This window comes from Bos taurus, chromosome 6 (assembly GCF_002263795.3).
Source record: "Bos taurus isolate L1 Dominette 01449 registration number 42190680 breed Hereford chromosome 6, ARS-UCD2.0, whole genome shotgun sequence".
In the NCBI taxonomy this organism is placed as follows: Eukaryota; Metazoa; Chordata; class Mammalia; order Artiodactyla; family Bovidae; genus Bos; species Bos taurus.
The window spans coordinates 29384957-29410750 of NC_037333.1; the positions used below are offsets into that span (position 1 = coordinate 29384957).

At 38.9% G+C, this 25794-nt stretch overlaps 1 protein-coding gene across 31 annotated transcripts in view; it reads right to left on the reverse strand.

Moving 5' to 3' along the window:
* Positions 1–25794, reverse strand: part of BMPR1B (bone morphogenetic protein receptor type 1B) — a 449057-nt gene that overhangs the window by 13592 nt on the left and 409671 nt on the right. For all 31 annotated transcript variants that reach the window (XM_059887383.1, XM_059887375.1, XM_059887365.1 and 28 more), the window contains 4 exons: positions 15866–15962; positions 14329–14467; positions 6578–6770; positions 5275–5572 (listed from right to left, as the gene is read on the reverse strand). In XM_059887383.1, coding sequence (XP_059743366.1) covers positions 5275–5572; positions 6578–6770; positions 14329–14467; positions 15866–15962 — 727 coding nt within the window. The remainder of the gene's footprint in view (positions 1–5274; positions 5573–6577; positions 6771–14328; positions 14468–15865; positions 15963–25794) is intronic.

Consider the following 25794-nt stretch of genomic DNA (forward strand, 5'->3'; position numbering starts at 1 on the left):
GCCAAGAGAAGAGTTTGGCAAGAAGAGATGGATGCAGCACCTCTTACTTGGGGCCACAAAGCAAGTGAGAGATTTCAAGGAAACTACTCCAGGTTGGGGAGGAAAGCAAAGATGACTTAGGGTGTGTATGTGTGTGTGTGTGTCGGAGAGAGGCGGGGTGGGGAAAACGCAAACAGACAGACAGAAGAAGAAAAAGATACAAGACCAAGACTTTTCTCTCTGAAGGTGCAAGAAGGCTATATGTACTAAGGAGAGGATGGTAGAGGTGAGGCCCTCTCCTGGGAGAGGGCATCTTATCACTGACACTGTTTAGAACTTCCGCACATGGAGATCATTTTAATGGGTTATGTTGTCTACAAACCGGGCAGCCTCTTACTGCCTGTGCCCAGGCAGCTGCCTGCAGTGGCCCAATATTGGTGTCTACAGCGGCGTGTAGACTGCAGGTGTTGGTAGAACTGAGGAAAAGAATCAAAGAGTCCTTGTGGATGCAGAAAGGCTGGAAGTGGGGCCTCCTTCCAGGATCCTAAGAGACCAGAGAATGAACCTGAGCACCCTTCCAACTCAGTGGAGCAGGGTGTGCCTTAAACTCTTGGGTCTCATGCACTGGAAAAAGGACAGAAAGAATTTTATTTTGATGGCAGGGAATAAAGCAGGTATTTAAAAGTATAATATCTATCTTAACCTTAATTTTTTTCATATTAATTAAGCTTCTAATTATGAATCCATAAGCAGAGATTCTTTCAAGGAATGTTACCACACATTTCTTGCAAGAAACTAACCACACATGAACCACAGCAGAGAATACTGAATCACTTGTTAGAAAGACAAAAATGACCTTTCAAAGCAGGAAATATTCTCATAGAAGAAGGGACTATGCACATCCTTCATCTCTCCTATTGTATCTTGCAAATAGCTATTGAACTGACTTGCTGAACTGAGCTCTGCCTAGGCAGATGTTAACCAACGAGAAGGGTTTTCTGCAGCACCAACAGAATTCACTGCTCCTATGAGTAAACCCTGAGACATCTCAGGGTTTCTTAGAAAGAGAAGCTTGACATGGAAACTCTTCAAGAAGGTGGATGAGGCTGCAGAAACCCTGCTTGGGCGTGCTGCCACTCATGCTTGGTCTGTGACTTAACCATGTCCCTTTTTTCGAAAACCACTAAGTATACACACCAGAAGCAGTGGTGTGTATGTCACTGAGAGACAAAGAACACTGAGAACCTTCTGGGCCAGACTCTCCATCTCCTCTGCACTTGGACAAATGGGCAGGCATCAATCTGGAGATGTGTGTTACAGCCCAGTCTTCACTGTAGGCTTTCTATATAAAATTTAATACCTAAAAGGCCATAAGCCAGGCAGGACTTACTCCCTCACTAAGAAAACATATCATTCTGTCCTTGAAGTACCAGAGGGGCTGTGTGATCCTCCAGAGGGCAGGGTGGAAAGCTCTGTAAGTTCCTTCATGAGATTCCACGTTTCACTGTTTTCTTATCCCGAGAGATTAAGGTTAATGGGAGTGTCTCTCGTGGCATCACCGGATTCCATCTCCCTTCGGCTGATGAGATGCATCAGCACTTACATCATTTTCAAGAGTGTGCACGAAGAAAACAATACAGCATAAAGAAGTTAAGTGAGCAGGAAACCTCTAACGCATTGTCCACCCTCTGTGAACATCACTGGCTGCTGCTGCGGCTAAGTCACGTCCGACTCTGTGCGACCCCATAGATGGCAGCCCACCAGGCTCCTCTGTCCCTGGGATTCTCCAGGTAAGAATACTGGAGTGGGTTGCCATTTCCTTCTCCAATGCATGCATGCAAAGTCGCTTCAGTCATGTCTGACTCCGTGAGACCCCATGGACAGCAGCCCACCAGGCTCCTCTGTCCACGGGATTCTCCAGGCAAGAATACTGGAGTGGGTTACCATTTCCTTCTCCAAACATCACTGGAAACCTCCCCAAAATGATTTAAAAGCCTGAGAGAACACTTAGCACACAGAGACCACAGCAAAGATTAAGTTCTCACAGGAAGTTCACATGTGAAGTTTGAGAACTCAACACTGAGTTAGCTTTGACCCCACTTGTAGTACAATGCTGTAAATATCTGTGCACATATGCTTCATACTCCCCCGCAACAGGAAAGTCGGGCAGAGTGAAAACCAAAGAACTGTGTACAGCAAGGTTTAAAAGTGAGGCTCAAAAATTGAGAAGACCAAAGTTCCTCTGAAACATATGAAATAAAAACATGAAAAGGACTTCCAATTACCAAATTCAACATCCATTTAATATAAAGGAAACTGAGGCCCAGGGTGGCAAATGATCCCACAGCTGCTAGTTAGCCATATGAGGTCTTTGCGATAGCTATTGAAGTTGTTCATCTGAGCTAGTATCCTCATATCCTTCCTCTCTCCATTAAACAGTCAATATATGCCAAATAAATCTCTGAATTATCCCTTAATGTATTTCCTTCCACTGCTTATATCTGGGTTTGTATGAAATTTGAGAGTTCATTTAGTTCATTCCCATTAAGCAGAACTAAGTTTCAGAAATATAATAGATACTCATTTTCCTGTTTTTTTTTTTTTAAAGGTCTATTAAGACAATGAGTTCTTAATTACTTTGATACTGCCAACAAGTACTGATTCAAAATAATATCTCTAATGGGTAACTCACTATGTCATGTCAAATGAGAAACATCACATAACGACATGGACTCTCAAGATGCCCAGTGAAGAGGAGGGTAAGATGAGGCATGCACTAAAATAATTACAGGGTCAGGCAGGCAAGGGTCAGAAAATTATCACGGGAGTAGAAGAGATGATGTCATCCTTCCTACCTGGGGGATGAGTAAAGTGACTTAGAGGTAACTCTGAGACTGGATTAAGTAACATGGAGACGCAAGGGCATTCCAAGCTATATGTTGTCTGCTGCTGCTGCTGCTAAGTCGTTTCAGTCGTGTCTGACTCTGTGCGACCCCTGAGATGGCAGCCCACCAGGCTCCCCTGTCCATGGGATTTTCCAGGCAAGAGTACTGGAGTGCCATATGCTGTCTAGCCAAAAGCAAACCAGTAGCAAACATGGAGTATACATGGAAAACACACAAATAAGTTCAGCCTTGCAAAATAAAGCATATAAATTGGAGAGTTTTATGTCCATATAAATTGGACATAAAAATAGAAAGGTATATTTAATTCAGCATGTGAAAAATCCCTGGAGATAAGAGGAAAAAAAAATGCTTTTTCCCTTCATCCCATAGTCCATATGGAATCATTCATTTAAGCTTTATACAAAATTTTGAAGCAACCCCTATATAATGAGCACCAAGGAAAGACTAGAGATGTAAATTTAAGAAAAACACGGTATCTACCTTCATGGAACTTCGTCTCCAGTGACAATGACAGAAAAGCAGTCACTGATGACCATACAACAGAAACTCACTGAAAGCCAGGCTTGTAAGGGAATGATAATAGGGGTTCTAAAGGATAAAATTATGAAGTAGTAGCTACTAAAATAAAGGAGAGGATATGGGGTATTCAGATAAAGATAAAAGCGTATTAAAAACACTCAGAGGTGTGAGAGAAATTACATTTTAACCCAAAGCCAGAGCAAATGATGAAATTACGATGATGCCCAAAATTATGCTTCAAGAAAGTATATCTGGCAGCAGTATGTAAAAGACAAATTGGGAAGAGGAAATAACTACAAAATGCTTTACTCCAGAATCTAGAAAAATAGTAGGAGGCCCCCAACTGGCCCAGTTCCAGTGGGAATATCATGGAGACAGAATTCATTCAACTGAGCAATCTTAGGGAACAAAGGGAACAAGCCTCACACTTTAGAATGGATCCACCAAAACTGGGAAATGGGGAGAGAAAGCATGTGCAGCATGATATTGAGAAGTGGAAAAATGCTTAAGAAAAAGAGAGCAGAACCCACAGAAAGAAAGGAGGAGAACCTGGAATAAACACACTAGGAACACAGGAGCAAGAAAAGTGGGCACAGGGGAGGTGGGCCGATGGGAAAAAAGGCTTCTGGTGACAAAATCCATGCTGTCCTTCAGTAAAGGAGCTTCAGAAGAGACAGAGCAGCAGCCAAACTGCAAATACCGTGAACTACTGGACTGTGAAAGCAAATTACTCTTTAGAACTCTTGAGAAATTTCACAGGGAGGGAAGGAGAAACGCTGGCAATTTAAGAAGCATCATGGAAAGTTCCCTGTGGTAGATGAGACTTAAAAAAGGGTGTAGGTCAGAAAAAAGAATTCAGAAGAGAGAGAAGATTCAAATCATCTTTATTAGCAGGAGCTCATATTTCTAACTTGAATCTACAGTCCAAAGCATTTCCTCCTGCTTTGTTTTTAAAGACCAAGGACTTCAATTTGCTACCCTCTACCTTCCCCAGTTGGTGAAGACCTTTATATATTTAGGATTTATCATTTTATCACCTCTCCATCTTTACTTCTGGGTGAAAGTACCAATCCCTTAGTCCTTTCTCGTCAGTTTTATTCTTTGTCTTGGCTTTTCCTTTATGTCCTTCTCCATAGTCTACAGAGTCTCTTTGGGGGAAAAAATCCATAATAAGGTCCAATAATTTAATAAAATCTGGGCCTAAATTGAATTTTTAAAAAGCAGGTATAAGATGATCCCTCTTTTCTTGTAGTTTGCAAACTCATTTCGTTTTGTTTTCAAAGCAGAAGAATGATCTTTCTAATTAAATCCTACAAGATAAAGGAGCTGCCATGAATATAACAAAGGTAAGCAAACCAGAACCCCAGCTATGGGCATTCTTCTTGCCCATCCTGCAGAAGCTGCAGTGCTGAATACTGGCACTGTGTTGCTTATTCATTTCTAACATTTCTCATAGAATACCTCTGCAAGTTATCTTTCTTATAACACATAAAAAATGCCTTTATCACTACATAATTGTAGCTCTTTCCTGAAACCTCTTCCTACCTAACAAATGTTATGCAGAATTCTGAGCACACAATCCCAGGCATTAGCAACTTCTTTTCTTAACAGATTCATGACAGCTCAAACCTATGTGAACAATGTCTTGAAGTCAGGTCACTGATAAGCTTAGAAACAATAGAACTGACCCAAACACTGTTTATTTGTTGCAAAGAAGATGTTTCTTCTTTTTCCGCTCCAGGAAAAGTCAAAGTTAGCAACATTCCTCCTCCACTAAATATCCTAGAAGCCCTGAGAGACAAAATGTATCATCTATAAAAAATGATAGAAAAGAACCATAAAAAGTATATTTGTTTACCTTGATACTAACCTAATAAACTTAACAGCCAAGCCCAGGTCAGCTATACAGCAAGTTCCATTTTTCTTCACGAGGATGTTCTTACTTTTCAGATCTCGATGGGCAATTGCTGGTTTGCCTTGAGTACTAAAGATTTCAGTGTGTAAGTGACACAGGCCACTGACTGAGGAATAGGCTAACTTCAACATCGACTTAGTATCTAGGGTGGTGGACTTCAGGTAATCATAGAGGGAACCGTTTTCATGATAATCTGTGATTAGGTACAGTTGTGTCCAGGACCCCGTCCCTTTGATATCTGCAGCAATGAAGCCTAAAAGGAAAGAAGACAAAAAGGGTTGAAGCTACGTGTTTTCTAAATACTACCAGGATAATTCATTTTTTCAACGATCATCCTTTGTCATAGGTGTCTTTTATTCGGCATCTCATTCGGTTTTCTGATTGTGCTTATGAGAGCATTAAATTACTAATACCCATCATTGTTGCAATTTAGTTCCTAAGTTGTGTCTGACTCTTTGTGACCCCATGGACTGTAGCCCACCAGGCTCCTCTGTCCATGGGATTTCCCAGGCAAGAATACTGGAGTGGGTTGCCATTTCCTTCTCCAAGGAGTCTTCCCGACCCAGGGATTGAACCTGCATCTCCTGCTTGGCAGGTAGACTCTTTACCACTGAGCCACCTGGGAAGCCCATCACAGATAACCAAAACAGCAGGGGTGGAGAAACACTAAGCATTTGTATCTGAAGACAGGATACCTTTCCAATCAGTAGCTGATATTTAAATCATTTCTAAGTTAACAGTAAATAGTTCATGGTATTATAATTACACATAAGACACTGTTTACAAAACAGGCACACACTCCAGGATTAGCTGACACTCTTTCTACTTGAATAATCCAGCTAGATCATTTCTAACTTAAAAAGGAAATCAATTCTCAATATAAACTCTGGATATAAATAAACCCTGCAGATAAAATTCCCATAACTTCACAGTACTTAGACAAAAATGTGCTCCTTCAAATCCCTAAGAAATTTGAGAAATTTTGGTATTGCATTTGCATTTCCTGTCCCTGAAGAAAAAAAAAATAATTTGAACATGTTTCATTTCAAGCCCACCATCCATTCATAGAAGTGCCTTCGTCATTCCTCCTGTGAGGTCTCCCATTAGATGTGCATGACATTCTTGGGCTCAGGCCAAAAAGAAAATGTCTATATATTTCATAGCGGATCTAGACAGATGAGTTAATATGCAGATGTTAACAGAAAAAGCGAGGAAAGCTAGGAAACCCTGAACATCGCTAATACAGACTTATACTCACCCAAGATGTTTTCATGCCTCATCAACACCGTCTGATATATTTCTGTCTCTCGGAACCAGCTGGCCTCCTCTGTAGTGAAGAACACTTTCACAGCTACCTTTTCGCCACGCCACTTTCCCATCCAAACTTCCCCATAGCGACCTTTTCCAATCTGTTTCACCATCTGAATTTGCTTTGCTATCGTCCTCTGGACCTGTTAAATCCCCCAACACACTGTTAGTGTATTCACAGCAGTACAGATTTGTTTAAAATGTTTTATTTTTTCCTTCAGAGAAGAAAACAATTGCATGTAAAATATATTTAGCCAGTAGTTTTTCTTTATATGGGTTTCCCAGGTGGCAGTAGCGGTAAAGAATCTGTGTGCCAATGCGGCAGACACAAGAGACTCGGGTTCGATCCCTGGGTTGGGAAGATCCCCTGGAGGAGGAAATGGCAACCCACTCCAGTATTCTTGCCTGGAGAATCCCATGGACAGAGGAGACTGGTGAGACAAGTTATTTTTATTTACTTATTAATTTTACTTATTAATTTATGTTGCCCTCTTTTAAATATACATTTGAGACTGTTGGTTTTGAGTGCTTGAAGTATTGTTTCCAAATCATTATTTCATTTTACCGATTATTATTTTCACAGAGAAAAACACTTGAAGGGTTCACAGTAACTGGCAGAAAAGAATACTTTTCACTTCTACCACTAGCGTGGGACACTAGATACTCTGAAGGGAACCATACCACTATATGCTTCGATAACATACAACAAAACAGAAAGGTACTGCACTGTTGGGCATACTCAGAAATACTCGCAGAGGAAATCTCTAAGCAGGAAGGTGTAGGCATAGGAAGGAAAAGAGGAAGGGAAGAGTTAAGAAGAGCGCAGGGCTAGATGAGCATTCAGCATATACAAATGCCAGGCTGCTATCTGGGCAAAGAATAACACCAGCCTTGAGATCTAGACGATGAACTCTGACCCTTTTAAAATGAGAAACACCGAACCCTGGGCTTTAGCATTAAGCCTGAACCACTGAATGGGACCAAATTTGCCCTAGTTTGCTAGCACACCACCACCATGGCTCCTGGCAAAAACAAATACAAATCCTCTCTTGAGGAAATTATTACAGAATATGCTTCATTCCACTACTATGGAAGGATACTAGAGCCTCTGAAGGAGCTCCTGCCACCCGACAGCTTGGTCATGGATAAAATAAAAGAAACAAAAAAGTGTAATGCATTATTGGGCTCACAAGGGAATAAAGGAAATCCCCAAGGTGGGGAAGGGAGGGAGAGAAGGAAGGGAAGAAAGAAAATAGAGGGAGGGAAAGGAAAGAGAGAGGATCCCACAGGGTAAATGCCTTAAAACAAAAGGAAACACCCACTGCAAATGAGGCAAGAGGAAGAATCCAAATAGACTTAACACCTTCAGATTACAGATACTGGAAACATCAGATACAGAATGTCACACTGCGTGAGATGTGTGATGAATGTGAAGAGTAGGAGACAGAATGAAACATAAGCAAGGAGTAAGAAATCACTGAAAACTATGCTTTGAGGTGGAAGGGCTGTCACAACCAAAAATGTAAAACGGAAAGGGAGAACAGCCCATTAGAGCTGGGGAAAAAGCAAAGCTATGAGAGCGCTCTGAAGAATTACGAAGTGCAGCAGAGACAGGCAGAAGGAAAACAAGAGGCTCAAGCGGCATAGGGGTTAAATGTCTCTTTACACATGATCAGCACTCAGTCTGTGCTTAAGTTTTTAAAAACACCATGACTAAAGGGGCTAAGTGTTGGTGACTATTTACATAATTTGGGAGATATAAAAAAATCAAACATAGAACTCTCATAAGATCTGCTTAGAAAGTTGGGATGTACTCTTCCCAGAGATAGGCTTTGCATTAAGTAAATTTAAAGTGTTTCTTTCTGTATTTATACTTTTAAGGGTCATGTAACTATACTGAGCTACTGTCATTAACCTGAGCAAACTCCAGGAGATAGGGGAGGACAGGGAAGCCTGGTGTGCTCTAGTCCATGGGGTCGCAAAGAGTTGGATGCAACTTAGTGACTGAACAACAACAACTATACTGAGCTCACCTAGATAATCTCATCTCAAGGTCAGCTGATGAGCAACTTTAGCATGTGAGCCACCAGGGAAGCCCAGCTGATGAGCAACTTTAATTCCCCTTTGCCTTGTAAAATAACAGATTTTAGGGCTAAGGACATGGACATTGTGGGGGCTAGCATTCTGACTACCACGGATGTCTACCAATTGGGATGGGTTCTGTTTTTGTCTAATGAATGATTTCATCAATTCAAGACGTAATGCTATCCTTTGCCAGAATCATTAACAGCACTAATATCAGACTGAAAGCTTTTGGGGACAAGATAAAGTCTTTTTCTTTTCCTCTAAAAGAATTAAAGAATAAAAGCATTGCTGACATGCCGTTAAGCCACTCAGGCTGAAGGAAATGAGGCATCAAGTGTACGGGTAGACGAGCCTCCCTCCCTTTAGGAGTCGGGTAGACGAGCCTCCCTCCCTTTAGGAGTCGAAAGGCCCTGCAGGAGACAGTCAGTCCATTTCCCTCCCAAACAAGGGAGCAGAAGCATCAAGAGCGCCGAGCAGCTGAGGGCCATCCGTAAGCAGTTAAACTACTGGCCTGAGAGGAGACTTCCTACATTGATTAAAGAAGTATTATTGATTTACAGTTGTTACAAAGCATTGCTTGTGTAAATCCACAGATCATTTCCTAATATAAACAGTTTTAAGTCCACTTTTTTCCTAAGGATGACATATATAATGAATTTGATAAGAGTACAGACGAAATTGGCAACGTTCACAAGAACAGGAGCAACTTATCTCAAAATGAAAAGTCTCACTAAACTATATTCAGAAATTTAAAATATACTTCTCTTTTGAGATTTATTATAACACCTACGGACCCAAAAATACATTTTGAAAAATGTTTTAACTATGTCATTTATTTGCATTTTTATTTGATTTAGTTAATGTTTCAGATCTTTCTGCACTCAAACTTTCTTTCTATATGACATCTTTAGATATCAATTTTGAAAGTTAGATTATACAAACTCAATACAATCATTATAATTGTGATTCAAAACAGAGAAGAATTATGTCATGTAAAGTGAGGACAACTCACTGTGTAAGGATTATAAGGGTTATCACTATTTTAGAAATGTCTTTCTATCTAGTGATCAGTTATCTGATAGTGTCCAATGGTAAATTAAGCCCATGTGGACCCTAGAAACCTCTGTGCTCTATGTCCCTGAATTAACGAAGTACACACCTCTACACACAAATACACTGTTTAACATATCTGCTTAATAAGACCATGGTAATGTTGCATACTGGACAGATTTTTCACCTTTTGTTCCTTTACAAGGTCAGATAAATATGGTATAAATAAATAGTGTTACTATTGATTAAATACATAGTATGCAGGTATTCAAAATGCCAGGCATATTTATATGTCTGTATATGTCTGTATGTATGTGTGTGTGTGTGTGTGTGTGTGTGTGTAACAAAGTCACTTAGTAAATATTAGTTCCAAGTATGTGTTTATACACAAGACATGAACTTTCCCTTTATGTTAATGAAATAAATGACGAAGTGGAATTAAGGTGAGATACTCACTCACGTAATACAAAGAGAGATTACTGAACATTTTTGTACTGTTTATCTTAAAAAACAAATCTTAAAACAATACCGAGGCTTTCCCTTCGCTCAAGTGAGTGATAGGAGCCTTCTTTCCATCCTGTTGTTATCGAATGCAGGTCTTAATTTTACTTAACATTTGGCTCACAAGCACTGGGAGCACAGATTCTAAAGGTAGATCACCCGGGTTTGACTCCTGGCTTCTCCATGGGCCAGCTGGTTGACCCCAGTGGGCTTGGGCCCCTGATGTGTGATACAGGATACATTTCTACACCCACCTCACAGTGGCTATGAGGATTAAATGAGATCATCCTTTAAAGGCCATAATCTGGCCAGCGCTGGACCTCTGGAAACCTGGCTGCTCTTAACCGTATATGGTTAATAGTCAAACACTGTTGTTTGGTACCCAGATTACAGACATAAGATAGTATTTTCACAGATACCAAAAGTTGGGAGTTGAAAGTTTTCTTTTTTTTTTAACAAATAAATAATTGAGCAGCCTCTTTAATCATCCCAGGATGCCAAGTGACAAAATGTAGTCTCCACCTCAAAAGAGATGTGAGTCCACCTAAAGACACAGGTACATTAATACCAATTTCAATGTTATTTTAAACATTTAAGCTATATTGGTTGCTGCATTGGTTGTGCAAACTTCTGTTATGACATAAGTTAAACAAACTGGCTCAGTCTAATCTGTCACAGAGAAAAAACATGGGGCATAATCTGAGGAACTCTCCAGAAAGACATATTTGCAAAGACATGGATCTTAAAAAGCAAAAATAAACAAATGGGACCTAATTAACCTTAAAAGCTTCTGCACATCAAAGGAAACTATCAGCAAGGTGAAAAGACAGCCTTCGGAATTGGAGAAAATAATAGCAAATGAAGCAACTGACAAACAACTAATCTCAAAAATATACAAGCAACTCCTATAGCTCAACTCCAGAAAAATAAATGACCCAATCAAAAAATGGGCCAAAGAACTAAACAGACTTTTCTCCAAAGAAGACATACAGATGGCTAACAAACACATGAAAAGATGCTCAACATCACTTATTATCAGAGAAATGCAAATCAAAACCACTATGAGGTACCATTTCACACCAGTCAGAATGGCTGCAATCCAAAAGTCTGCAAATAATAAATGCTGGAGAAGGTGTGGAGAAAAGGGAACCCTCTTACACTGTTGGTGGGAATGCAAACTAGTACAGCCACTATGGAGAACAGTGTGGAGATTCCTTAAAAAACTGGAAATAGAACTGCCTTATGATCCAGCAATCCCACTGCTGGGCATACACACTGAGGAAACCAGAAGGGAAAGAGACACGTGTACCCCAATGTTCATCGCAGCACTGTTTATAATAGCCAGGACATGGAAGCAACCTAGATGTCCATCAGCAGATGAATGGATAAGAAAGCAGTGGTACATATACACAATGGAGTATTACTCAGCCATTAAAAAGAATACATTTGAATCAGTTCTAATGAGGTGGATGAAACTGGAACCTATTATACAGAGTGAAGTAAGCCAGAAGGAAAAACACCAATACAGTATACTAACGCATATATATGGAATTTAGAAAGATGGTAACAATAACCCTGTGTACGAGACAGCAAAAGAGACACTGATGTATAGAACAGTCTTATGGACTCTGTGGGAGAGGGAGAGGGTGGGAAGATTTGGGAGAATGGCATTGAAACATGTAAAATATCATGTATGAAATGAGATGCCAGTCCAGGTTCGATGCACGATACTGGATGCTTGGGGCTAGAGCACTGGGACGACCCAGAGGGATGGTATGGGGAGGGAGGAGGGTTCAGGATGGGGAACACATGTATACCTGTGGTGGATTCATTTTCATATTTGGCAAAACTAATACAATTTGTAAAGTTTAAAAATAAAATAAAATTTAAAAAAATAAAGCTAAAAAAAAAAAAAAAAACATGTTGTATTTTCAAAACAATTACTCAAGGCTGATGCAAGAGCTTAAGAATCCAGTGGGGAAGAGGTGGGAGGAGAAGGATGCTATGCTTATCAAGCTAAGAAAGAAGACCCACAATCATGACTGGATATTGAGTGTGTTATGCAGGAAAGTGAAAGAGGCAAGGTCAAAGATTTGAGAGAGAACGCCACAGGAATGAGAAAGATGGGCTAGAAGGAGGAAGACAGTAGTTTCCAATTCTAAGAGTATAAGTATCTGATTGATTAATATCAAAGGGAATTTTAATATCTGTACTTGAAGTGTAATAAAACATTTTTAAATGTAAGAATGGTATTTGTTATATATCAGTTAAATTCTAAGAATAAAAAGTCAAGCAATTTGATAAGAACTTTACATTAAAAAAAGATTTATATCCTAAGTAGCATCAGTTTGGTCATAACAGCTACTTCACAAGTGGTTTTCTGTCTGGTGTATTACCTCCACGGGAGGTATTAGTTGAAGAGTACAGAGTCTGACCACCTGATGCGAAGAACTGACTCATTTGAAAAGACCCGGATGCTGGGAAAGATTGAGGGCAGGAGGAGAAGGGGAGGACAGAGGATGAGATGGTTGGATGGCATCACTGACTCAATGGACATGAGTTTGAGTAAGCTCTGGGTGGCGATGGACAGGGAGGTCTGGTGTGCTGCAGTCCATGGGGTCGCAAAGAATCGGACACGACTGAGCGACTGAACTGAACAGAGTTTCAGCTGTGCAAAATGAATAAGTCCCAGAGATGTGCCACACAGCACAGTGCCTATAGTTACTAATGGAATGTTGCATTCTTTTTTCCTTAGTTTGAAGCAAAAAATTGACACTCATTTTATTTTTAATTAGATATACTTAGCATATAACTTTTTTTAAGTTTAAGGTATACAGCATGCTGATTTGATATATTTAAATAATGAGATATGATTATCACAGTAGCACTAGCTATCACCTCTATTTAATATATATGTATTATAATCTTAAAAAAATTTGCAAAGAGGTTAGCTCTTACACTGGGCTCTTATCATAAAATAATAATAATGAATGGGGCAGGAGGCAACTTTTGGAGGTGATGGATATGTTTATGGCCTAGACTGTGGTTATGGCTTCAGGGGTGTATGGTGGTTTAGTCACTAAGTGGTGTCCAACTCTTTGTGACCCCATGAACTGTAGCCCACCAGGCTCCTCTGTCCATGAGATTTCCCAGGCAAGAATACTCGAGTGAGTTGTCATTTTCTTCTCCAGGGTAGCTTCCCAACCCAGGGATCAAAACCAGGTCCCCTGAATTGCAGACAGATTCTTTACCGACTGAGCCACCTACTTATTTCCAAACTCTTCAAGTTATATATGTTAAATGTATACAGCTTTTTGTATGCTAAGGAAAAGAGTTATAAAATAAATTCTTGGCTTGAGATTTTTAAGTTACTTTTAGTACTAAATAAAAGGTCACCAAAAGAATCAAGTAAACAAGACATCCAAAGTCAGAACCAGACAATAAACATTAGGAAAATCAATCTCAGAATTTATAAAGTTTATAAAGGAAAATATTTCTCATTGTTATTTCCATTTCAAGTCCCAACAATCTTTGTGCATGGTCCATAAAGTAACCAAATGCTTTTCTCATTAAAGCAAGTGCCTTGGATTCACTGTATATTTTCTTCCAAGTTGGCAGCGCTGACCATCAGAAAATTAAAACTCTCCTGAATGGAAAAGCCAGGGCTTCACCCTGAAACATAAACCCTCCAGCTGAGAGGCAGCCTTCTTCCCTTTTAGAAGTATTCAGATCCCAGTTGGTTGTAATACTTTTGCCTTCAAAAGCCAGGCCAAAGTGCTGTAACATTATCCTTCCTGAAAACAGAGGGAAGATGGTCCCATGTCGAATGTTTTCTAATCTGCTCTTTATCAGAGCGCAGAGGTCTGGATTGTAACCATACACTTACATTAAAGAACAATGACCTCACCCCCAATATGTCAAAATGTTATCTGGAAACCCTGCATCTGAGATCTGATGTCTGACTGCAGAGCGCTTTCCTTTGTCCACTGCCCTATCCGTTTCAGTAAAATGACACCCAGCAGTTACTGACATTTCCTTTACATTCAAGGTATGTTCCTCTCATACCAGCAGAGGGAGGCCTGATCCGCTCCCTGAGCTCTGCGACTGCTCAATTAAGTCTCTCAGGGATTCTCCAGGAGGAATGTAAGTTTCATCCTGTTCTAACCCAATGCTGTAGCGAGGTCTGGCTTCTTGTCTTTTATACCTGAAGATGCACAAAGGAAGAAAACGTTAGACACGGGATTGCAAGGACAGGGACAGAACACGCAGAACCACGGCAGGTTCATCTTTGCACATAAATACAAGATTAGATGCTCAATATATATTATCCTTAGTTATGATTTCCAAAACACAAAGTCATAATTAGTGTTCTAACCTATTTTTTAAACTAAACTTCAAATTTTCACTCAGTCAAAACCATCTTTAATTTTCTCTGTTTCTTTGGATTGCATATATCCAAGCGGCCTACATTCCATTAACAATTTTATATAGTTCCAATAGTAGTAGTAGTCTCTCAGTCGTGTCTGACTCTTTGCCACTCCATGCACTATAGGCCACCAGGCTCTTCTGTTCAAGGGATTCCCCAGGCAAACATACTGGAGTGGGTTGCCATTTCCTTCGCCAGTATAGTTCTAACATCCTTTCCCTACAATCTTTTCTTGCAAGGTCCCTAATTAGCTAAAGATGCAGATTTTTGGTTTACAAAAGACATTGTAACTTTCTCATAAAAGGCAACGTATAAAGCGATAGTATAGATAAACCGAAACTTTAAAAGCTTTTGTCAATAATCATGTCTTAAGTTAGAATTGATGATATTTGAGTCAACTCTTATTTGTAGAATAGTAACCTAAATACAGGGAGGCCTGGCGTGCTGTGATTCATGGGGTCGCAAAGAGTCAGACACGACTGAGCGACTGAACTGAACATAAATATTACAAAAGGGCAATGATAAGAACTTAAAGGTCCCTGATATTTCATAAATTAGAAAATGAGTTCTTAGGTGATTGAAAATAATTTGTAATGTTGCTGCTTACTTGCTAAGTCATGTCCGACTCTTCGCGACCTCATGGACTATAGCCTGCCAGTCTCCTCTGTCCATGGGATTCTCCAGGCAAGAATATTGATTATGGGTTGCCATTTCCTTCTCCAGGGGATTTTCCTGACCCATGGATCGAATCTACATCTACTAACTGAACATAGTCTATCTTAATAATTAATATGCTATCTTTTATAATCATTCGATAATAAGGGAATACTGTTAGCTTACAAAATAAGGAATTACTAAAGTGATTCTAAGTCAACATGGTCATTTCTTGCTTTGAATCAAAGGTTAGTAGCAACTAGTTGCTGAATTTCCTAGCTACCATAAGTTTCTTAGAGACGAAATTTTTCTGGGTAGTCTTGATATTTGAAGCAGAAATAAGACAACTATCTATTAATAACTTCATTAGGACAAATGATTATCAACAGTAACTGATACTGTCAGTGAAATCTAATATCTAATTAGGTCAAGGAAAGCTGTGATGAAAAACATCAACAGGTAGAACAGTATGAGGATGATTTTATAGACTCAAAAGTCTACATCCATGTGTTGGAAACTTACCTGAAGTAACAGAATAAAATGATGAGGACCAAGAGCAAACTACACACAGTCACAGATATAAGTAAAGCTTTGTGGTGTATAGGTCCGTCAACAAAATCTGAAATTAAATAGAAGTAAAGAGAGGCATAATACAAGATTACTTTTACTTAAAAATTAGGAAGCAAGTCTTTCCTCAAACTGCTTGCTAACCTCTATGTGTAGATGTGAGGTTCTTTTAATCTGCTCATTGATAAGAAATAAATATATACTCTCAAAATCTGAGTAAACGAGCTTGAGTAACATGCATCACTGTTCATCCAGGCACTCACTTCAAGAGTATGCACTTCTTCCTCTTTGGAAGGAACAGGTTTGACACAGGATAAAAGCACAGAATATAAATAAATGTAAATGGACCAATACCCTTAAAATATAAGCAGGTATTTTATTTCAGATCCAGTTGATGGGTTTCCAGACTCTTCTCATGTGGTTTCTGGGGCACTCTACATCATAAATTTGGATAAAAAATGAATCTCTATTCATTGTACATAAAAAGCAAAGCAATCCTATGATGGAGACAAAGGAACATAATTCCTCAAATATTGGCAAATAAACAGAATACACGGATGTGCAATATTTTAAACAAAGATGCCCTTCAAAAATACATACCTAATTTTTTCATAAATGGCATCAATTTTTAAAAGAATGGATGTGCCTACTCAAAGAATTATGGTGTGATCTTTTTAAAGAACAAATTATTAAATAGTATTCATGCTATTTTAATTCCAGTTCTTCACAAATAAGATTTACTTATAGCATGATTTTTCAAAATTCCTAAAAATGACTAGAAGAGCTTTATAAAAATGCTGCTTTACTGACTTCAACACCAGAGATTTTTATTCAAAGTATTTTATTTTTATTTTACAACCATCCCAGGTGATTTTATATGCAGTAGTCTCTGGAACATACGTTTTTTTTCCTGAGAAAACTGACTGAAAGCCAGGTGCACTTACATAGTAACAGAATTAGCACCATTCTGATTAAGGGCACCACCCATCCTTGGGAGAATCATTGCTGCTTCTTAACTTTAAAAGGTATCATGTATTATAATTTATTACTTTTGTTACCTACAAACAAGATGTTTTCTAACTGTGCTATGCACTTTTCATTGTACAGCTACCTGAACATTCTGGCTGGGGACCTCATCCCACTCAATGCAACTTTCTTTTTTCATTCAAAAGCATCATACATTCCCTGAAGAAAAACTGAATAGCACAAATTAACTGAAATAAATAAAACTGCCATCACCTCACTACTTAGAAAACTTACTACTAAAAAAAAAAAAGAAAAAAGAAAACTTACTACTAACATTTTACTATATGTCTTTCCAGTCTCATTTCAACAAAAAAATTTCATGAGCAAAATAGTTCACAAAAATGCTTTATAAACCCACAGCTCTATTATTCTCACAGCTAAAATATGGAAGTGAACCATGTCCACTGACACACAAATGGATAAGCAAAATGTGGTATATTACATAAGATGTAGTTCAGCCTTAAAAAGGAAGGCATTCTGGACAGATGCTACAACATGAATGAACCTCGAGGATATTAGGCTAAGTGAAATAAGCCAGTCATAAAAAGATGAGCACTCCACTTATATGAGATACTTAGAGAAGTCAAAATCATAAAGACAAAAAGAAGAATGGTGACTGTCAAGGGTTAGGAGGGAAGAGAGTTGGGGAAAACTACAGCTTAATGGGTAAGAGTTTTGGTTCTCCAAGATAAACAGAGCTATATAAATGGATGGTGGTGATGGCTGCACAGCATCATAAACATATTTACTATCAATGAACTGTATACCTAAGTGATTAAGATGGAAAACTTTCTGTTCTGTGTATTTCACCACATAAAAAACTGGGGGGAAATCATAATTACCTTGTACCTAGATTGTTTTCATTCATAATATTGTAGACATTTTCTAAAACAATAAAATTTTTCTTGCAACATGAGTTTCAAAGACTACATGGTATACATACAAACACATTCTAATTAGAAAGTCAGTCTTCTGATGATGTATATTTAGGAGATTGGGAAGATTTTGTTATAATACATCTTTGCTGTGATACATAAAATTCTGTGATGAACATTCTTACACATACATCATTGCACATGTCAATGATTATTTTCCTAATCTAGATTCTAAAAAATACAAGTGTTAGGTTGAAGGATATATATTTTAAGTTTCATCATACACATTGTCAAAATATCCTTTAAAAAGATTATAACAGTTTCTTTTTTTTTTTTTTTTACCAATGTGAACATACATCTTAATTATTTTGAAATAATTTCAGTCTTATAGGAAAACTGTGCAGGTAAAGGACTCCAACACTCCCTTAGAGAGTTCCCATTCCAGTGAGAGAGCAACTGACAATGCAGGTGTGCAAATGCCATGGAGCAAATAATGGCACTGGAAACAACTTAAAATCTATTTCCAGTTTTAAGGACAAGAAAGCAAAAGTCCTGATTTTGTAGAAAATCATAGAGATCCCTGGATACTCTATCAGAACTAGAAGAACTAACTACATAAGCACAACATATTATCATTATACAAATATAGAAAGCCTCAGCGACTTTCACTTTTCCACGTAAATGCAGAATACTCTGAGCTATAAGAACAGTATAGTTATTACTCATCTTAACAGATTTCTGATTGATGAGAGCCATGACATCGAAAGAATCTAAGGGATTTTTCCTTATCATCAAGCACTGTTTTAAAAAAGGCTAGCATTATCTTCCCACTTTCCTTTTCTTTGCCCCAATAACCCTAGGCCCTAGAGCCTCAAGACCTGCCTCCTGGTCTTCTGCCATGAACTTACTGCCTTATCAATAAACCTTTTGTTTCTGTTGGTCACGCCAGTCATGTTTTAATCTGCCATTACCTGTGCTCAGGGCATTAACAATGTAAACATTCACGTCACTGTTGAGTCTCAGAAGGCGAACACTACCAGATACCTATCAGGAAAGAACAGAGCCCCCGATTCTCTCCAGGGCAGCAGGCTTCTACTTGGCTGTCACTCCAGCTGCTCAGGGAAGTAGATCGGAGAACTCTCCAGGGAAGTCTGGTTCACTCTGAGAGGCAAAAAAGAATCACCAGCGGTTTCCTAACAAAATAGTATTGTCACTACTTGTCTCCTCTCTGATAATTAACTGGTTTGCAGCTATTTAAATTCCAGGACTGTTTTCATAAGGCTAGAATATGGCTCATAACTGCAAGAAGAAATAAAAACCTAAATAGCTAGAAAGACTTGGAAACACATGCTGGAAGACATCCTTATGTGTGTTCTCAATGTTATAATCACAGATAAATTGGAGACATCTTTCTATTACTAGAGCAAAAAGTACCTGAAAAGCATAGTCTTGTCAGAGGTTTTTAGTCAACAGATAATACTGTAATCTATTTTCCTCATATATTGGTATGCCATCTTATGGTAATATCTAGAAATACATTCACTATAAGAACAAAGAAATAATATTCTAATCACTTCCCTGCAGAAAAAGTTTAGAATTTTATTTCCTGGTAACGAAGTCAAGAAAGAATTTTTATATTCAGATTAAAAAAGACAAATGATTTCTACATTCCTTCCATATGCCTCCAATACAAAGTTAACCAGAATTTCCAGAAAAGTTAAAAGCTGCACATTTCAAGAAATGTTGAGGCTACTCCTTGTCAAGGAATTCAGCTCAGGCTCACAGAGTGGTTTATACTACCACAAGTATAATACATGTGTCAGAAGGAGAATTCTGCAACTCAACTTTGCATTCTATCATATATTTGACCTATGTGTGTTGTGGAGAATAAGGGAGTTGTTTCATTGGTTAAATACGGGTTACTCTATTGAGTTTAATTTATAATTGATAATACCAAAGCTAAGTAACAGCATTTTAAAACAAATCTGTAAAGTGCTCAAAATATTTTTTTAGTTGAATAAGAAATCAGAAGGTAAAGTTGAGCTTAGGACATCCTGTATTTTAATGTTACTTAACCTACATTGGAAGTTATTCTATTTCAAAACAAACAAAAAGGTGTTTCTGACACATTTTGTATGAAGTATATACGCAGTATACATAATTCCCATATTTAAACACACAAAAACCCACACCTATTCCAAAAAATTATACGAACTTTGGTTTTGTAAAACCTAAATTAGAGGATCCCATTTAATAAAGGAAAGCTTCTGTTCACTTTAACACCAGTCTTCCACTCCTTTAAGTGCTCATTTGAAAAAAAAAATTAAACAAAAATAAGTAACTTGAGAGGAGAAAAGAAACCTCACCAAATTCTCCTGCCTATACATCATTTCCAGAGAACATTTTACTCACAATATCTCGGTCAGATCATGTGATGCTGAGAGTGTAGGTATACATCATTCTTCCGGGGCCCCTTCATCACTAATTCTGCAGGCAGCAAGCTAGACACCAGGGCACCACGACTTCTCCCTACAAGCCTGTCCATCAAAACAGACATCTCTCCCTCCTCTTAGCACTAACTGCAGTGTTACTGGGCTTCCCGAATCAAACTTCATCATTTATGATGAAGGTGTTGCATTTGATCTAATTACTTTTTATAATTCTTTCTTCAGGAGAAAGAATATCATCCCAGGGTATTATGCATTGCTGGTGCTGATATAAAATAAGCAAAGGAAAAAGAAAACTAATATTCATAAAAGAATTTCTGCTGCTTTCTGGCCACCCTTCATCATCTTTTTTGTGAAATAGAAGATGACAAATAAAATTTCAAGCTTCTAAATATACACTGATAAATATTTATTGGATGCGGTTTTGTATCTCTAATATCCTGCTAAGCAAACGCATCCAAGTTGGGGTAGGGGGGAAGGGGAAAAAACTGGATAGATAGAAAAGGTTTTCTTGCTTATTTTTTAATCAGCAAACTTACTTGTAGGTATTTATAATTAAAGAGGCTTAGGTGAGGTTTTATTATAGATCTGAGTAGTACTAAGTGTAGGGGTACGTGCATGCCTGCATGCTAAGTTGCTTCAGTCATATCTGACTCTTTGAGCCCCCATAGACTTACAGTCCATGGCATTCTCCAGGCCAGAATACTGGAGTGGGCAGCCTTTCCCTTCTCCAGGGGATCTTCCCAACTCAAGGATGGAACCCAGTCTCCCACACTGCAGGCAGATTCTTTACCAGCTGAGCCACAAAGGAAGCCCATTCTAGAATGAAGAAACTGCTAATTGTGCAAAGCAAACATAATAAACAGAAGGCATTTAAGTAATCATATTGTTGTTTACTGATTATTTTGTGATATGGCTAACCAGCCACTACTTACTTAGAGCTTTCCAAGTCTTAGATACATAAAAGCCTTTTTCCCAACAGTGTCATTCAGGGTTTTGTTTCCCTTTTCTTTGTTATAGACGATTCAGGGTGATGTGGTCCAAGGCCCACTTCCCATCTCCAGTGCTCACTCTAGCTGTATAACCTTCACACGGTACTTGACCTCACTGCTCCTCAGCTGCATGTCTGTGAAATGGGGACGATGGTAATAGTGCCTTCCCCACTGAGCTGTTATGAGGATTAAATCAGTTAGTATATGTAAAGTAATTAGAAAAGTACTTGGACAGCAAGAAAATCAAACCAGTCAATCTTAAGGCAAATCAACCCTGAATACTCTTTGGAAGGACTGATGCTGAAGCTAGAAACTCCAGTGTTTTGGTCATCTGATGTGAACAGTCTACTCATTGGAAAAGTCCCTGATGCTGGAAAAAACTGAGTGGAGAAGGAAAAGAGGGCATCAGAGGATAAGATGGCCAGATGGTATCACCGATGCAAGGGACATGAACTTGGGTGAACTTTAGGAGATGGTAAGGGACAGGGAGGCCTGGCTTGCCACAATCCGTTGGACTGCAAAGAGTCAGACATGACTGGGTGACTCAACAACAACAACTTAGAAAAGGGCCATGGTAAGTAAGCACTCCACCCATCTTAGCAAATGTGATTATCATGGTTATGATGATACCTTCCACTGCCCTCACCCACAAAACTGGCCTGGGCTCTGAGCTCTGGCTCCCTTCAACTGTACCTCTTCCCGGTGAGCAGTGGGTTTGCAAAACTCCAGTGAAGTGTCCATCCAGATTTGTCCCATCCCACTCTCCATTTAAAACACTGGCCATTGCCCCAAAGTCTGAAATTCTACCTAAATGGCCCCAGGCCTGTGTCTGGGGACTGTACAGCTCCCTGTCTCCTTGAAGGTAGACTGAAGAACTAGTGTACTTACCCTAACCTTTGACAAAGAGGTGGCGGAGGTTGGCTGGGGCAAGACGTGTGGGCTGAGCATAAACCAGAGGGCCAGGTGTTTGCCCAACATTAAGCTTCTGATTACTGAGGCATCTATTCCAAAACCTCTATCTCGAATAAACGTTATTACCAGCTGCATGACGCAACTACTGGTAAAACAACTAGGAAGAAAGCAGGTGACCTGCCAACGAAGTTCCCTGGATAACTGACCACCTTAAGAACTCCACTTTCCCTTCCTATACCCTCATCCCCACTCTTATGTTTTAAATTGGCCAATATTTTTGTAACCGTGTAGGGTGACAAACATTAGCTAGACTTATTGTGGTAATGATTTTGCAATACATACAAATATTGAGTCATTATGCTGTACACCTGAAACTAATATAATGTTATATGTCAATTATAACTCAGTCATTTAAGTTAATTAATCAATTTGCCAATAAAGGGTGAACCTATGAAATCCTAGGCACCCTACTTTTGACCCCAATAAAAGCAGAAGCCCAGGTCCCCACCCCAAATGCCTGTGACCCTGCTGTGTGGCCCTCAGGTGTGCTGTGTAACCTCTAGTTTCTGCAAATAATACATCTTTTCTCTCAGATTTCTCTGACAGTGGCTGCTGAGGTGAGTTTTATATAAGAACCACATGGGGCCATCTAGTCACAACATTGGCTCCAGTTGAAGAAATGTCTGTGGGGGCTGCCCGAGTGGTGTGGACCCAGGTAGGTGCTTCAAACATTCCGAACCAACAGTATCTCTACCACAGACACGAACAGGTGTCCAGCTGCCTGCGTGAGAGGCTCCTCCCCGTGCAGGAACCCCATCACTCCCCCTCCCACACTGCAGGGAATAAATCAAGCATTCTAAATGCAAAGTTGGTGTTCTTCACCATTATAAAAATACACTTGTTAAATTCAGTTAATGAAAAGTATTTTCTTTACCAGTCTGCTATATTGGATTATATGAGTTTTAAATAATTAGGTAAATGGTATGTGATCTTCCATTTATATTATTGCCCCAGCTCCACAAAAGTTAGGGTTGGTCCTAAGTATCACAACAGCAGCTATAATTAAAAATATCAAAATAAGACAGTTCCATGTCTCTTTAACACCCCTTTTCTTTATTTTGGGTTTTATACCAAAACATACATACACATGTCTCCAATACAACTACATGTAGACATATATACATAAGGCTGAAATGCAAATGTTTCTGACCAAGGCATTACTGATGTTCAGTAAACATATATAATATACTTCCTGTAAAAATGCTGCCCATGTATATACGGTAGAGGCAAAAAAAAAAAACAAACAACCACCCAGCAGCTCTGTGGTGTATTTATGTAAACATGACCAGTGCTCTCAGACCACAGTCTTCAGTGACTTTTACTGGACCCCAAAATGACTGCACCAAAAATGGTGAGGTGGAACCTACAAAGACCTCACCTAGGCATACCTAGGATCTTCGGAGTTCAAAACAGTAACCTTTAAAGCCACTAAACTCCGCACCTTCAAATCTATCACCTAGTATAATTCTCACATAATCCACCAGCCACATCAGCATCCACTTTCCTGAACAGAGGACTTGCCTTCCCAGTACAACTGCTCTTCTTTCCGAAACCTTTTCACTCAGTTCTCTAGAACACTCAACCTCCTCAGAGAATCCCCGCCTGTCTGCCAGGTCCTAACTGGAATCTGGTTCCACCTACAGGACAGTATGAGAACTGCAGCCCTTTCAGCATTTAAGTCCGTTTTCCTAATCCCTACTGGTAGGATTTCCTCCTTGAGGGAAGTGATTCTAGTACATCCATCTTCATTTCTTGCACTCTTTACCCACCTCCCGGCCCCAAGCCCAACACATCAGCCCCTGTATCAGTGCTATTCAAACTGCTGCCTAGAGATCACCTACTTTTTGCTACTGATTCATGAGGGGAATAACAACAAAACAAAACAAACATTTAGAATTTCATAGCAGTTTGAAATCAGTGGACTTCTCTTTGAACAAGGTGTTGTCAAACACACACTGAGACACAGTGGTGCTAGCCACATCCACACACAGGTCTTTTTCTACCAAACGTGTTGCCCAAACTTTAATGTGCGTATAAATCACTTGGGAAATCTCATTAAAAATGCAGGTTTAGTAGTCTGGAGTGAGGCCTGAGCCTCTGCATGTCTAATGAGTTTCAAGTGATGCCGGTGCTTCTGATCCACAGGCCCACTTTGAACAGCGAGGCGTCAAACAACTGAATTAGACTTTTCCCAACCAGCTATGCTATTTCACATAACTGCATTTTGCAAATCTTTCTCAAATATTACACACATTAGACTGCCTCTGTTTAGAGTCATTGCTATTCACAGGCTGTGCAACCTTGGGGAAGTGAATTAACCTCTCAGTGCTGCAAAAGCCTCATATTTAAATGGGGACTAAAAATCCTAAATACCCGACAGGATTGTTGTGAAGCTCAAATGGTTTAATTAATGTCACAGTTACTAGCATAATTCTTGGCTTATGTTAGCCATTTTCATTTTTAAATTGTTTATTTCTGCCTTACCCACTTGGCAAACTTCTGTTCATCCTTAAAATTTGCTCAAGTATCACATCTATGCAGTATTTTGACATCCTCCTACTCCAAAATGAGCCACTCTTTCGTTTCTACTGAGATTTTTTCTGAGTATAATTATTTCCATGTTTCTCTCTCACAATCTAGTGTGCTAGTCTTGAAAGCAAGAATTTTCTTCATCCATTTCTGATCCCTAACACCTAGCATGCTGACAGGCAAAATTAAAAAAGAAAAACTGCCTGTGACTTTTTGATGTGAACTATTATGAATCAATCTTACAGAGCTAGGCTATAGGAACAAATGTTATAAAATATCATCAGAACACAATAAGGTCATTGTATTTTGTTGGGAAGATATTCTGTTAAGAAATAAAAATCAATGATGATAAATCATCTTAAGCTACTTTTTTAAGACTTAGGACTATGACAATTACAAATCATTTATTTTGTGGTGAGACCAAGAAAAAAGGAAACATGGGGGCTGTTTTTAACCAAGAGTCATTGGGGATGCGGTGTGTGTCTTTTTTTAATGAGCAACACTAAATGTGTTAAGTCTTAGAACTAAACTTTCTAGATATTTTCTCCATTTTATCAATATATATGAATTGACTAAAAGGTAGTTACTCTAGCATAAATAAAAGGAAATGCCATGAAGTAAATGATCTGAATTAACCCTTTATACAAAGGTCCCCAGCCTCTGGGATCTAATGTCTGATGATCTAAGGTGGATATGATGTAATAATAATACAAATATAGTGTACAATAAATGTAATGCACTTGAATTATCCTGAAACCACCTCCCCTTGCAGTCTGCAAAAAAAAATATCTTCCAAAAAACCAGTTCCTGGTGTCAAAAAGGCTGGAGACTGCAGCTTTATAAGGTCCTTATTTTTAAAACAAATGTAGCCAAATAGCAGTCTTTGAATCAAGCACAACTTCTGAATAACATTTAGGGGTAAACAAAAAACACTTTCTCCCTCCTCTATCCTCTTGAAACCCACTCCAAGCTCTAGTCACTAGTTTTCTGAGGGAAGTAAGAACAGGGTAAAGAAGTAAATCTTAAGAGTGAAGTCAAATGTG